Source organism: Mus pahari, chromosome 5 (assembly GCF_900095145.1).
Source record: "Mus pahari chromosome 5, PAHARI_EIJ_v1.1, whole genome shotgun sequence".
NCBI lineage: Eukaryota > Metazoa > Chordata > Mammalia > Rodentia > Muridae > Mus > Mus pahari.
This window is the reverse complement of record NC_034594.1, coordinates 81,588,979-81,604,889: the sequence shown is the minus strand read 5'-3', so window position 1 is coordinate 81,604,889 and position 15,911 is coordinate 81,588,979. Positions and strand designations below refer to the sequence as shown.

Below are 15,911 nucleotides of genomic sequence, written 5' to 3'. Positions count from 1 at the left end.
TTGGGCCTTTTGCATTTTTATATTTTGGAAATGGTGTCATATGGCCTACAGTTCAAGAGTAATAAGTGAAGCAAGGTTACATTGTGGTTTTTTGTTTTGTATCTGCCAATCAAATTAATTATTCTTTCACTTCTTGTGAGCTAGACCTTTATAGTAGCCAGATTCTGTTCATAAATTAGGAGGTGTATTAACGTGCATGTGCAATCAAAGCAGTATGGTAAGTGCTGGAATAGAGCACTTGGGAACCGTGGAGGCTTACCTCAAGCTAGAGCAGAAGTATTTTGGAAAGGGCTTGTTACCTTGAGTACTTCTTTTTTGTTTTGTGTTGAGTCAACCATTCTCCAACTTATGGAGGTACATGGACATTGATGATCACTGTCCTGTGAATATCAAGGCCTTCACTCTTTATTGTCCCTCTGTACACCACTTTACAATGGAACTCATAGTGGATGTGTCTTACTTTGTTAGAATTGGTGTTCTTAGGTTGTGGCTAATGAATATTTTTTATATCCTTGATACATAGCATTAGATGGCCTTCTGTTTCTATATACAGAGCATAAGAGTCTCTTATTTCAGTGTACTTTTGTCAACACTGTTTTTTATGTTGACGAATGTGGTAATATGACATCTCATTTTGTTTTCATTTTCATCTCAGTTATTGATATAGCCAGAGATATTTTCATGCATTTCTTAGCCCTTTTATTTGCTCCACAGAGTTTGTATTTCTATATCAAACCTGCCTTTTAAAAAGGTTGGGGGCTGGTGAGATGGTTCAGTGGGTAAGAGCACCGGACTGCTCTTCCGAAGGTCCAGAGTTCAAATCCCAGCAACCACATGGTGGCTCACAACCATCCGTAACAAGATATGACTCCCTCTTCTGGAGTGTCTGAAGACAGGCTACAGTGTACTTACATATAATAAATAAATAAATCTTTAAAGACAAAACAAAAAATATTTAAAAAAAAAAAGGTTGGGATATCTGTCTTATTCATACATTTATCTTCTTCTTCTTCTTCTTCTTCTTCTTCTTCTTCTTCTTCTTCTTCTTCTTCTTCTTCTTCTTCTTTTCTTTTGAAACTCTGGCATTTTATTTCAGTTCCTATTTTTTTCAGTAAAAATATGGCAGTTGTTTTTTGGTCAATTTTAGCCTTTTACGTTTGTCTTTGCATTTTCTTTTTTTTCCTATTGATGAATAGTCGTTACTTTAGGAATGATTTTTAAAAAGTATTTCTACTATTTTAAACATGTAATTATCTCAGTATTTAATGAAGTTCAAAAAAAGATGCTACTAAAGTTCAAATTTAAATGTATTTTTTCCTACCCTTTTCTAAAAAAACAGATTTTGAAATACATTTCAGTTATTTTTTTAAGGTTTATTTCATTTTTATTTTATGAGTATGACTGTTTTGCCTTCACATGTGTGTCTGGTGCCTCCACAAGCCAGAAGAGGGCAACAGATCTTTGGACCTGGCATGGTAGACTATTGTAAGCCACCAGATGGGCTCTGGGCATCAAACCTGGGTCCTGTATAAGAGCAGCAGCTGCTTTTAACTGCTGAGCCATCTTCCCAGCCTCGCATCCATTTTGTAAAAGGTTTTACAAATGATTTCTCGTTTTGACTTTCAGCTTTCTTTGCTAGTGGTTTCAGCTCTGTGTTCTCCTTCACTGTCTCTTAGGTATGAAGCTCTCTTTCCTTTAGTGCTGTCCTGTCTGATGTTTGTCTGGATACACGTGGAACAAGAGACCCTTCAACAGCCTGGTGTTTCTTGTAAACAGAAGGTAGCTCTACAAACCATTGCTGCTTTGATTTGGGCATAATAAAATATTCTCCAACCTACAAGGACATTATAGTGTAATTCCATCAAAAAAATTTCTGCTTAAAATTTTAGCATTTAAAAAACTTAGCTAATTTTACTTGGCATTAATAATTAAGGTAAGTAATTAACACATGAGGGAAACTTTCACTTAAAACAAAATACAGTTTTGTAAGACATGTATATGTTGGGCTTTTCCTAGAAAATTATTGAGAATCAGATCAAAAATACCAATATAGGGTGAGCAACACATGTCAGGGATAAAAGTGCTTGGCATTTGATAACACACCTAATGATCTGTGGTCCAGTGGTAGAAAGAGCTAAAAGCTCTATTTGCATGTTCTGGTCTGGTGATGTACTCCGTGTTTGTCCCCACTCCTGTTTTCACCTCACCTTCTGACAGTTGATTGGTCATAGGTGACATTTAAGTACCCATTGGTTCTCTAGCCATCCTAATTGAAGATGCTTATTCTGTCCTCTTAGTGATTGTGGCCTCTAACCATGTCTTCCACAGATTACACACTGTGTTGTGCTTAGAACTGGCTAAAGCCAACCCTTTGATAAGGATGTAGCCTCCATGATGAGTTAAAAGTTATATAATGTCTCTCATCTGTTTTGGAACTAAGGTAATTCTGAGAAATTGGTGACAGAGTATTTAGTTTTACTGAGGTCAGGTGTAGGAACAGTACTTTTGCGCATTGTGCACAACCACCCTTACCTAGCGCCAGCTGTCTTCCAATAGGCACTGCTCATTCAGAATAACTTTTAGTTCAGAAGCAGCTATACTTATGTGTATGTGTGAAAACCAGTGTTAACCAGATCAGAGTAAAGAGTCAGGAATTATCTTTGATACTATCACAGGAAAAAAAGATCATCATATCACTTTTAAAACTTTAGTTTTAACTGAAAGCATGGCTTTTTGTTTTTGTTTTTTTAGGAAAATGTCAAAGCATGCCAGTGCTTGCTAGTATTTATGTACAGTATGGTAGCAGGGAGAGGTCTGCTTTCAACTCTCTTTTATCTTCTTTTCTGGCCTTGGGGACCTAAGCAAGAATGTCTTTGCATTACTTAATGGAGTGACTTCCCCTTTTATTAAAGATGGAAATATTTTGTTTTCATAAGGAAAATAATAATTTATCTGCAAATAGAATTTTTTTATTTTCTCTTGTTTTAATTTTTTTATAAAAAGATTTATTTTATAGGCGTACACTGTAGTTGTCTTCAGACACACCAGAAGAGGGCATCGGATCTCATTATAGATGATTGTGAGCCACCATGTGGTTGCTGGAAATCGAACTCAGGACCTTTGGAAGAACAGTCAGTGCTCTTAACCGCTGAGTCATCTCTCCAGTCCAGCAAATAAAATTAACAGGACGAAGAGAGGACTAAATGCTTACTTAGTGTCATCTTTTTAAGATTATATTACTGATTTTAAAAGACCAGAACACTGATAAAGTCTCTGAATAATGATTTGAAAGTGGAATGTTTATATGAAGTAGCATAAACACAATAGCACCATAACTCCATTTAGCATGTTACTAACATGTTTTACTTTTCAGTGGGTTGTAGTAAGATGTATTTTAGCTATTTCACTATTGTAGGAATTTTTGTTTTGTTTTGTTTTATTGTAGGCACAGTATAAAGTCTTAGCTATGTTGACTTATCTTAATTTGTCCGTAAGTCTGTATGTAACCCAATTGCTATTGTGTATTAATGCTTTCTTGTTACTTCCAGCTTACCAGCATCCAGTTCACCTATAATACTGATATAGCTCAGTTCCGACAGCTCTATCTGGATGACATCCGTAGGGCCTTTTTCCTCGTATCCTTTGCTCTGGGATTTTTAAGATCTTCCAACCTTTTTAATAGAGTAAGATGATATAGAAGGTGTTTCTGCTTGTTACTTAATGGTGGTGATTGAGGCTGTTAACTCTCTTCTCAGCTTGAGTTTTCCACATGCATAGTTCTCACCAAAATTTGGAGATGTCAGGTTGGAGACATTCTTCTCAAGGATATGGTGCTTGCTTAGCAAGCCCTGGGCTCAACCTCTACTAGTTCAAACAAAGACATTTTTAGCTATAGGAAAGTGACAATGCAAACATTGATATGTTCCACCATTCAGTGTCGTAGCAGTTAAGAGTTTTTTTTCACTTACGCACACACTCCTTAGAAAATAAAATGTTAAAGATAAACCTGAATTCTCCTTTCAACTCTTAACTCCTATCTAATTTCTTCTGCCCTAGAAGAAACTATTAGAAGTTTGCATTTTGTGTGCTTTCCTGAGGCTTGTTAGGTCATAACTGTCTCATGGCTTTGGATCCATAAGATGAATTACTGAACATTACAAGTTTGAAAGATACACGATGAAGCCTCAGCTCAGGGGGACCTACTGACCAGCTGTAAGAAAGTTATAGGGGATTATTCTTTTTTAATTTTTACTTAAATTTTCAGCTCTACTGAGGTAAAATTAATAAAAATTTTAAACATTGGAGGTATATAACTTGATGCTTTGACATACACAAGATGATCACACAAAGTAATTGTCACAGCCTCACCTGTTCAGCTGCCATATGCATTTCATCCCTCCTTTCTTTCCCTCTTCCTTCACATTTCTTTTTCCATTTTTCCTCTTTCCCTCCTGTCCCCCCTCCCTTGTGAGAATAATTAAGATCTACTAGCTTAGCAGGCTACACAATACAGTTTATTAACTATTACCATACTGTTCCTTAGCTGTCCAGACCTTACTTATAGATAATTGAAACTTTTGTCCTTTGACCAATCCCTTCTTTGCCCCTCTTCCTACTCCTTCTAGGAAGTCTACTGTCTTCTCCAACTGTTTGTTTCCTTTTCTTCATTTTTTTGTATCACTCTGTTTTCCTTTTCTTCCTTTGCTTGATCTTGTTCAACTGAGTGGCAGCTGCTTCTACCCAAAGCAGCTCCTTAGCCAGCCTCCTGACTCTGACCTGAACCACTGAACCAGCTCTGTAGACAGCCTCCTTCCTCTGTCTTCCGATCTTTGAGTTTCACAAATCCCATGGGTTTTATTATGTCACATACCTGAACTGTTTGCTTCCAGCATTATTTCCACAAAAAGGTTAAAATTTAAAGTTTTTATTAACATGTTAGTAAAGTCTATATTACTTAATTTTTTACTGTGTCTTTCAATGAGCCATTAGCTCTTACCACACCTATCTACTGTTTGATGATGATGTAATGTAATTTTCCACTATGTCTACCAATTTCACTAGCATATCTAAGTCACTTTAAGACAAATTCATTCACATTTATGTTCTTAATACCTACCTTTGTTTCAGACAGGTACTAGACAATAAATGCTGGTTTGTTAGGCAGGAGCTTAGCAAATGGCTACATGGATACCTTCATGGTTCAGCTCCCCGGCTCAGATGCTGCCTTTTCTCCAGTTGTCATGGTTTCCTTGCAGAGTCTCATACCAGGTCTCTGTGCCATGTGTGTTATTAAAAGATCTTATTTTAACAAGAGCTTTCATTGAGTCAGGCGGCATTTTGAGTACTTTGCTGTAAGTCCTGGACACTAACAGGACTGATACTTAATACAAATCAAAGTTCAAGAAATGTAACCAGCATAATGCTGCTGCAGCAGGTAAAAGCCCTCTTTGTGTGTGTGTGTGGTGGTTAGATTTTGTCAGCTTGGCACAAACTAGAGTCACTGGGAAGAGGGAACCTCGGTTGAGGAATTGCTTCCATCAGATTGCCTGTGGGCAAACCTGTTGGACATTTTTTTGATTGATGACCCAGTCCACTGTGGGTGGTGCTACCCCTGAGCTGGTGGTCCTGCTTGCGTAAGGAAAGAGAGCTGAACAGGTCACAGCTAATCAGTAAGCAGCATTTCTCCATGGTCTCTGCTTCAGTTCCTGCCTCCAGGTTTCTGCCTTATCTTCCCACAGTGAAGTACTCTGATACCAATGTGTAAACCACATAACTCATTCCTCCCCAAATTACTGGTCATCATTGCTTTACCTCAGCAATAGAAAGTAACGAATATACTGTGTAAGCCTGACCTGTGGCTAGTTTTCAGAATCCACTGTAGAAGGAGAGAATGAACTCCCCAAAGTTGTCCTTTAACTTCCAAACTCTCCTGTGCCCATGCTCATGTACACATATTATACATAATACTAATATTAATACTACTACTACTAATGATAATAATAATTAGTTCAATAAATCCTTAAAATGTTTGGCATTCTCTATTGAGTTATTCTAAAGTGTATTTATATATAGAAAGAGAGCCTTTTGAAGAACCTATTATGAGTTTCACATGTAGAGGGCACATGATGAATATATATAAATAAACCCATCTTGTAGCTGAAAATGTATGATGTTCTAGCCTACATCCTTTGAAAAGGTCATGAGCAACAACTGCAGACATAGTTCATCTTGTCGCTGCTTGAGAAAAGGAAAGTAGGCTTCTCAAAAGTCACCAGCAGCTCCATGACCCTAACAGTTTTCAGATCTCTGTGATGTGCTCACGAGGGATGCTCTCAACCATTCCTTTCAAACAATTCATGATGATTAAACGGATAAAAAAGCAAATTGTTTCTGTGGTAGAATTGGCTTTTATTTTCTAAATGAAAAAGAGATCTTAACAAAACGCATGGTTCAAAAGCTTTGGCTAAAGTGGAAGGAGAAACAGACTTGAACTCGTGTTCTTACCTTCATGGTAAATGAGAATGCCCTTTGCAGGCGATTTGACCTAAGCTCATTGGGAAAGCATGCTTGATTTGGATGTAGAGTTGGAAATCTTCCACTTGAAAGATTGTCTTGACAATTAAAGAAGAATAAATGATTGTAAAGAAAGAAATTGTATAAATTTAGACTTGTGTCGGTATTTCCTTAACTGTGTAGGTTTTCTTTTTATTAACTGCATTTTTTGGAACTGGAAATATAGCTTCTATTAACAGGTAATTCTTTTTATATTTATTTAGTTTTGGTTTGTGTGTGTATGTGTATGTGTTCAAAAAGCAGCAACTGCTCTTAACTGTTGAACCATTTCCCGGGTCCCTTTTCCTTGTTTTATAGTCAATAATGCAATGAAGTATAATATGATAGATAATAAAGGGGATTAGCATAGAGACCTATTTTTCATATTATGATTCAGTATTAGTAAGAGTTGCTTTCAGAGAATTACTGAGTGTCCTTTTACCAGAATATAACTTTAGTCACAGTGTGAATTCTAAATCTTTACCCTTCTCTTTACCATTGTCTAGCTTCGACCTTGCCTCTGTGTACTGCTTTTTGACTGTGTTTAGTCCTTTCATGATGGGAGCACTCATGATGTGGAAGGTTAGTTTTCTAATTAAAAGATTGATTTAAAGATTGTGATATTAAGTTTGTGTAACATGTGGCATTAAGATTGTAAAGACATTGTCATTGTAACAGAGATAGTCTTTCAGTCTTGGCACTGATGGAGGCAACCCTCTAACCCTGGCTTCCAGATATTGTTAATCTTTCCTGTATTCTTAATACTATTTGACTACAAAAAAATAAGGATTCTGTTAGCCCAAGAAATTTATCATAGGTCATTAAAAGCTGCCTGGGAGCTGTGATTGAAACTGCAGTGTTGCTAAAGATGATAAGGTTCCCTGACCCCATGGGTCTCCAACCACAAGATGGCCATTCTGTTCTCATCTTTTCCATGTACCTAGAGTTGATGAATCCTTTCAACAGATGTGTAATTGAGTACTCTTTTTAATGTGTCAAGCACCAGCTTAGTGTTTACACTGTCAATGTAGTTATATGTTCAGGTTTCTATAGATAAATATTATGATGGAATACAGTTCATTGTCTTTATTATTCTGGTATTAGTTGCTTTTCTGCTGCTGTAATAAAATACCCTGACAAAAGGCAAGTTAGGAAGGAAAGGGTTTGTTGTTGGTTACAGTTCCAGAGAGGACACTGTCCATCATGGAAGGATGGTGCAGAAGCAGAAGCATAAATCCAGCGTGGCAGTCAGGACGTAGAGAGATCACAGTTCATCTGCAAACAGGAAGGAGGTAGAGAACAGGAAGTGGAGCGAGACTGTAAACTCTCAAAGCCCACTCCCAGTGATGTACTTCTTCCAGCAGGACTTGGCCAGCTAAAGGTTCATAAAATTCCAAACACTACCAATAGTACCCAGTGGAATACATGTGTCTGTGGGGAACACTTCTCATTCAAACCAGTATAGTGGCTATCTTACCTGTTATCTTTCTATAGTTCTTGGCGCATTTTATGTAGTTAGTTTATGTTTATTTTACTATTCAGATACATGAGTAATAACTGTTGAAAGTGTATGTCCTCTTAGTAGGAGTTTTCTTACTGCACCAGTTGTACTGACTTTCTTATTATACTAATAGAAATGTAATTTAAGAAATGATAAAAAGATATTGGGCATTTTCTCATGACCCATTCTTTATTCTTTGTATATGTTTTCAAATTACTTCATTAAGCATGAGCTTATATCATGAAGAAAATAACATTTTTAAACTCAAAAAAGCAATACTAGAATAGCTGAGTCATGTTTATGGTGTTATAGTATCTAATAACAAGCTAAGTCCAGAATGCTGTGTATAGAAACAACAAGCTGTCTAATTAACTTGCTTTAGGCATTTTCTTTTATATGTCCTTGGAAACGTGAACATTGTCATGAATCAGTAGAATGCCTTACCTAGTGCAAAATTTGGAGAAGATTTTAATTTGAAATACATGTTAATGTTTGCTGTTGTTCTTTGTGTGTTAGTAGTTTTTACATCAGTTCTCACTCTCCTATGGGACAGTTCCTGTTCTATCTCCGTTTACTATCAACTGGTATATATGAGTTATTTGAGAGATTGAAGGTTGTTCTATAAGCAGAACATGTTTCAGGAGCCTGTTACCAATGACATCATTTGTTGTTCTTTGAAACAGATTTTAATTCCTTTTGTTCTTGTGATGTGTGCTTTTGAAGCAGTTCAGATAACTACACAGCTGTCATCAAAAGGGTAAGATAAGTGCTTAAGAAGCCCTGGGTGTCCCTACTTTCCATAAATGAGAGAATGAAGATATTTCATGTGATTGCTATTAAAGCTTTGTAGTACAACTTGTTTATTATAAAGTTAAGAATTGTTTTCACTTTTAGATTTCAACTGTCATTAGAGGAAATTGGTTAATTTGGGCCTTTAGCAAACAAATCTGCTCTCTTTGCAGTAAAACATTAGACTGTTATTCAAGCTAGTGAAGACTCTCTCCAGAAAATCATAAATTTTAAATACTGTAGTTAATTATTTGTCTCTTATGGCATAATGGCACCTAAAAAAATGAAAAGGGCTATTATTACAATGTCTCTTGGCTTCTTTCTTTCTTTTTTTTTTCTGAATTTGTTAACATTTAAAAACATATTTTGAGTAAATAGTCTTACATCACATTCTTCCTTCCCTTTTGTACCCCAACTCCTCCCGGAGAGCTCACACACACACACACACACACACACACACACACACACACACACACTTCAAAACCTGCAATACCTTTCGTTTTTTATCATATTCTTTAAAATTTCTAAAATATTTTAACAATAAAAATGAGTATTAAGCCAGGCGTAGTTGCGCACGCCTTTAATCCCAGCACTCGGGAGGCAGAGGCAGGCAGATTTCTGAGTTTGATGACAGCCTGGTCTACAAAGTGAGTTCCAGGATAGCCAGGGCTACACAGAGAAACCCTGTCTCGAAAAACAAAACAAAACAAAACAAAATGAGTATTATAAAAATTATTTGATATGAAACAAAAGTCAATTGAACAGTCTTATGTAGATGTTTGTCTACAGCAATACTGAAAATATATACGTTTTTCTCAATATAAATTTTAAATAACTCCAAATATATTAACTATATGATGTTTTAAAATAATATGTCACTATTAGTTTTTTTTAATGAACATAAATAGATAAAGTCTTTTTGTTTGTTTGCTTGTTCTGTTTTTAGTAGAGCTTAAAATCTTGGCTCTTACTGTGATACAAACACAAAATAAGAACAGTTTTTGGACATTGGAATTCATTGTAATAAGGCTGTACTTGAATGTCCCTCATATCACCAAAGAATTTTACCTCCATAGTAGATAAGCTAAGAGTTGACAGTTCTGCTGAGCCAAGGAATGAATTGTAGGCACAATTTTTGGATACAGATTTCCTGCTATGGTCAAAGCTATTGGACTTGAGTGATTGTTGTCATTCTCAGCCCGCAAAGAACAGGTTACATTCATTTAAGAAATGGTGTATGTATTAAGATGATCTATCCATGAAGTCATTCATCAACTGTTTCAATTAACAATGGCTCTGCTTGGAGGGTGGCACAGACCTTAGGTGAGTTTAGGTTCATAGACTGTGATGATTTTGAAAAGTATTCATCTCAGAATAAGAGTAACTTATAAAGTCCTCTTCTTTAAAATTGATACAGTAATTATAAATATTGAGCAAAACTTTCAGTCTCAATCTTTGCTGTTCTCTTACAATCTTGGCTTATTTCTTAAAAATGTACTAAGCAAGCTGGGTATGGTGACACACACTTGTAATCCCAGCAAATGGGAGGTAGAGGCAAGTGGATCTCTGTGAGTTCAAGGCCAATCTGGTCTACAAAGTGAGTCCAGGACAGCCAGAGCTACACAGAGAAGCCCTGTCTCAAAAAAACAAATGAAAAAACTTGTTAAACAAAGTTGTTAACCTCATTTCATTTTATATGGGTTGACATTAACTTTTCTGTATATCATTAATTTTCAAAAATACATATTGACAAATGTATGTAAAAGATTTTGTATTTTCAGATATATCTGAAGCTATCAGTCTTTAGCATTCAATATTCTGAAAGAAAAGTTGTCATTCAAGTATTTGCTTTTTTTTAAATGCATAAAATTACATCAGAGATTCTCTATACAGAGATTCTCTGAAAAACACTTATAAATAGCAGTTTTATAAGTGAATTAAGCTGGCACAGTCAATGCTAAAAGGATGAATAGTTTTAACATAAATTTGCATGTTTTCTTGATGAGCTTAAGCTAGAACTCAGTTTAGCATGCTAGTATATATAAACTATATATTTTTTCTAAGAAGATTTTCTTCTACTGCTTAGAAATAGTGAAAATCTTATTTCTAGTTTAAAAGTAGTCTTTGAGGATATTTACATGAATTTAATAGTGAAAACATGTACTCGTCAGTATCATACCAGTGATAGTTGCTTAGATGCTGCCAAAACTAGTAAGCAGCATAGCATGTGTTCCTGCATCTCTGTTGGTAGACAAACTTTTCAGAAGGAAATTGAAATAAGCCTTGTATAAGAGGAACTGTGGGCAATGGGATAAAAACAGAAAACTCACAGATGTGTGTGTCTGTATACAGGTATTTGTGTGCCTTTGTATGGTAATTCTGTGTTGAGACTAATGTAAGAAAACGTTAAACACAGAAACCTGAAGCAGAGGTGTCTTGAAGCAGATATGTTGAAATCAAAGGCTTTAAAAAATATCTTCCCTTTTGACCTTTAAGCCCTGAAAGGCATTGACTTTCCCCTGTGCATCAGAAGCTCCCCATGTTTAATATGCCAGCCTTTGAACGGTGAATCCATTATCCTATTGGCAGATAGCATTGAATCTCTTTTGTGGAGGAAGTCAGGCTACACCTTCCCTCACTGCTTATCTGCTTCTTAATTCTCATTCATGTCTTTCCCTCCTCTCTCTGTACCTTCACAGTTACTTTAGTTTTGTTGCTAAACATCTTAGAATTTTTAAAAGTCTGGGGGATAAAGGAAGCTTTATTTACCTTCTGGTTGTTTATTATACCAACAGTGCCAAAATGTAAGTTGAATGTAACACACCAATGAGAAGATTCTACCTCCATTTCTCCTTACCCACTCCTTAAAATATGTATTAGACAAAAGTGAGGTTAAAAAAAAAAAGCCATATTAGCATTATTTTCTTTTATATGAATTAAGATGAACTTTTCTAATTGCCATTTCTTTGTCTTGTTCCTCAATCTCCATAACTGGGCTCATCATAAAGTCTTGTTTATTTTGGATAAAGGCCATAAAATGACAGAAGGATGTGAAGGTTACCTGATAGAGGATTGGCTAAGGATGCTTCAGGCTGTGAGCAATAAAACTAGCAATGAGCATGGTTTCTGTGTGGAGAGTCTGATTGGTGCTCTCTGCAGCCCTACTTTCCATCCTTCCACTCTTATAGCCTGGCTTTAATCTCCCTGAATTACCTGAGGATAGTGTTCACAGTTGTGTTCTAATGTATTTGAAAGGTATGCCTATTACATTGATGTAAATTTTTTCTTTACTTTTCAGTCTTTTTCTTGTTGTTCTCATCATATCAGACATCATGGCTTTGGTAAGGCACTATTGAATATTTGGTGTATGTAGGATTGGGAAACTTAAATTCCATATCTATTTAGTTGAGAGAAATATGAATACATTTCTGTACATGAAATCTTTATATACTGAGTTCTAAATGATGGCTGTTTACATGGTACTTATGCAGAAACTGTTCTTAAGTTGTCAAATTTTTTTCCCATTACTTGACTTAGTCAGGCTGTCATTTCATGCTTAGTCTTTCAGGTTGTTCTCATTTGTGTCTGAAATGAACCTTTCATAGATTAACAGAGCAATCCAATCTCAGATTTAGATAACCCATCACTCATTTTTGAAATACTGATTTTTATTTTAGTCTTCTCAGATTAAAAAGGAGCGAAAAAAGGAGTGAGTAGGTCAGTGAGTAAATGAAGGAATAGGGAAATACAGCTTTGTCAACTGGGAAGTGTTATCATTTAATAGCTATAATCAATGTATTCTAAATAAGGTAGTCTTCATGCATATAATGTCTTAACAAAAAGAATGAATCTGTTCTGGGTATTTGAGGAACTCTCATATCTACTCCCAGGTTTGGTAATTCTCTAGAAGCCATCACAGAACTTGCTGAATCCTCGAATAGTCTCAGTTCTGGTTTATGACAGTGAGATCATATAGATAAGGCAGCCAAAGGAATTTCTGTGTCAAGTAGAGTGCAGAGTCTCTTGTTTTCTCCATTGGTGTAAGGACAGTGCTATCCCTCAGCACAAAGTGTGACAATACACATGGAATGGTGCCACCTACACTTTCTTTTTTAATGGGTCTTGGTCAACAGAGCACACTTGGCTTGACTGGTCATTAATCTCCAGACCTTTCAAGGGTTGAAAGCACACCATACTGCCCAAAAATCCCATCATAGATCATATTTTAGACTGGTAACCAGTGCCTCAGGCAAAATGCTTCATCAGGCATTCCAAGGGCTTAGAAATCACCTCTCAGTAACAGAGAGCCATGCCTCTTTTAAGGTATGATTAATACCTGACTATATATCTACTAAGTAATTTCCCAAATCTGATTGCTGGCCCCTTGATTTAGATGAGAGCATTTTTGTATTTTCTTCAATTAAGTATCTAGTATATATCTTAAGTTAGAACATGATGTTAGAACAAAAGCATCATTCAAAAATGACAAGTAAGCAAGAATAGATGAGAGTTGAATGTTTCTGGTTGATTTTGTGTGAAGAATCACTCAGTTTAAGGTGACGAATTGTTTCTGATCCAGCTTCATTGGCTGGAATAATTTTATATCCTTCCTTTCTTGTTTTCCTTGAACCTACTAAACTTGATCTTGGTTCCTGGTGTTTAACAAGCTAGTCCCTTTGCCCAGAAACAACTTCCTTATCTCTCTCTTTAATTTTATCTTTATGTGATTTCTACTTTTCACTTAGATTTTATCTTCCTCTACGTTAGCATTTTGTCTAAGCTCTGCCCCATAGTTACCTGGCAACAGCCAGGTGTGCCTGACTGATTCACTATAAAAGGGGCTGCCTGTACCTTCTCCTCTCTCTCTCTCTCTCTCTCTCTCTCTCTCTCTCTCTCTCTCTCTCTCTCTTGCCTTCTTTTTCCTGCTCTGTCCTCTTGCCCCTTCCCCACTCTCCCCACTCCCATTCCCCTTCCCCTTCTCTCTCTAAGTGCTCATGACCAGCCTTTACTCCTCCCTCTCCCTCTGTCTCTCCCTTTGTCCCTCTGTCCCTTCTCTCTCTCTCTCTCTCTCTCTCTCTCTCTCTCTCTCTCTCTCTCTACTACCCTCTTGACTCCCCTCCCCATGCCCTGAATAAACTATTCTACACTATACTATCTTGTGGGTGGTTCCTCAGGGAGAAGGGATACCTCTTGGCCCACGAGGCACCTCCTTCCTCAACACCTGACTATACATCCACCAAAACATATCCCTCCTCTCCTTATCTTTTTATAAAACACAACACTCTGTTTCTGTATCTCTCACATAATACTTTGAATGCTTCAATAGATTATGCCTTTTTTGAGAAAAAGTTCTCTAGACCCTGGTAGTGAGTATTATTGAGTCATAGTAGACAGTTTATCGAGTTTGTTGATGATCAGATGGTGGCTTCAGTTGGATCTTTGACATTTTTAATATTTTTATTAGTTTTGCTTGGTTTTCTTATTATTCACAAATACCACTTTGTGTTCATTTGATTTAATCTTAATTCCATTGTGGCATTTGGGCAATTGCTTCTTTAATACAAACAGAAGTTGCAGTTAAGGGTATATGCTTGTAAATTTTGGGCAGAAAATGATTCTAGGGGGTCAGAAATGTCAAATATTCACCATCAAAACAACTTTGTTTATAGATTGCAACTAAATTGTCTTTGTTTTTAATGAAGTCATGTTATCTTTTACAGCATTTTTTCTTCTTGGTCAAGGATTCTGGCAGCTGGCTTGATATTGGAACAAGGTATTGTATTATACATAGTCACAAAGACTTCCTAAAAGTGGCTTGATACAGGTGTCAATGTAACTCTGAGACACACACAGGAGATTGCATGAATCGTACAGCTCTGAGTTGAGGTACCTTTCTCTAATTCTTTTTTTTTTTTTCTTTTGTTTTTTGAGACAGGGTTTTTCTGTGCAGTCCTGGCTGTCCTGGAACTCACTCTGTAGACCAGGCTGGCCTTGAACTCAGAAATCCTCCTGCCTCTGCCTCCTAAGTGCTGGGATTAAAGGCATGCCACCACTGCCCGGATCTAATTCTTGGTATGAACACACTGGCAGGTATTTTCATGGAATGCTGTGAGCTAGGAGGATGCATGTTTGGTGTGGAGAGAATGGGGGCACCAGGAAGATTTAAGAGGGAATCCTGAATCTGGAGTCTCATAGTAACTCCAGTGTCCTTGTGTGTTCTTATCTGAGGAAGGTAGTAAGGGTGGCATCAGTGGGGACCAAAAGCTGATGGCTGATGGCAGTTAAACTCCTGGTGATAGAAGCAGGGGAACTGAGGAAAAAAAAACTTGGTTACTTAGGCTCTTTTATATTTGACTCATAGGCCTCTCCCTGGGCAGATAAAAAGCTCCTAGCTCCTTAACTCTTGATGAGCCAGAAAGAAAAGAAAGAAAGTCAGGCCACTCATAGACACACACCTACTGGATAAAGCACAACAGTGAAACACTACCACCTTATTGTTATTCTTAGTTTTTATACCTTCTCAGGATAATTGATCACATGGTTTCTAAGGCATTTTTACATTCTATGAGTTCATAGTAAGTTGAAGGCAATAGTTCATATCATAGGTCAGCAAGACTGGAGGAATTACAACAGAATTGTTTATATCTCTTTCCATTAAGACTGGTACCTGACTAAACATTAATTATCTATTTTCTTTTTCAATTTTTAATTAGGTATTTACTTCATTTACATTTTAAATGCTATCCCCAAAGTCCCCTATACCCTCCCCCCTCCCCCAGCTCATCTACCCACCCACTCCCCCTTCTTGGCCCTGGTGTTCCCCTGTACTGGGGCATATAAAGTTTGCAAGACCAAGGGGACTCTCTTCCCAATGATGGCTGACTAGGCCATCTTCTGCTACATGTGCAGCTTGAGACACGAGCTCTGGGGGTGCTGGTTAGTTCATATTGTTGTTCCACCTATAGGGTTGCAGCCACCTTCACCTCCTTGGATACTTTCTCTAGGTCCTCCATTGGGAGCCCTGTGTTCCATCCAATAGCTGACTGTGAGCATCCACTTCTGTGTTTGC

At 36.9% G+C, this 15,911-nt stretch overlaps 1 protein-coding gene across 3 annotated transcripts in view; it reads left to right on the top strand.

Annotated features, from left to right (window-relative positions):
- Positions 1-15,911, top strand: part of Pign (phosphatidylinositol glycan anchor biosynthesis class N) — a 126,016-nt gene that overhangs the window by 88,786 nt on the left and 21,319 nt on the right. For all 3 annotated transcript variants that reach the window (XM_029538980.1, XM_029538979.1, XM_021197588.2), the window contains 7 exons: positions 1,677-1,779; positions 3,549-3,635; positions 6,697-6,752; positions 7,059-7,134; positions 8,737-8,810; positions 12,141-12,183; positions 14,563-14,615. In XM_029538980.1, coding sequence (XP_029394840.1) covers positions 1,677-1,779; positions 3,549-3,635; positions 6,697-6,752; positions 7,059-7,134; positions 8,737-8,810; positions 12,141-12,183; positions 14,563-14,615 — 492 coding nt within the window. The remainder of the gene's footprint in view (positions 1-1,676; positions 1,780-3,548; positions 3,636-6,696; positions 6,753-7,058; positions 7,135-8,736; positions 8,811-12,140; positions 12,184-14,562; positions 14,616-15,911) is intronic.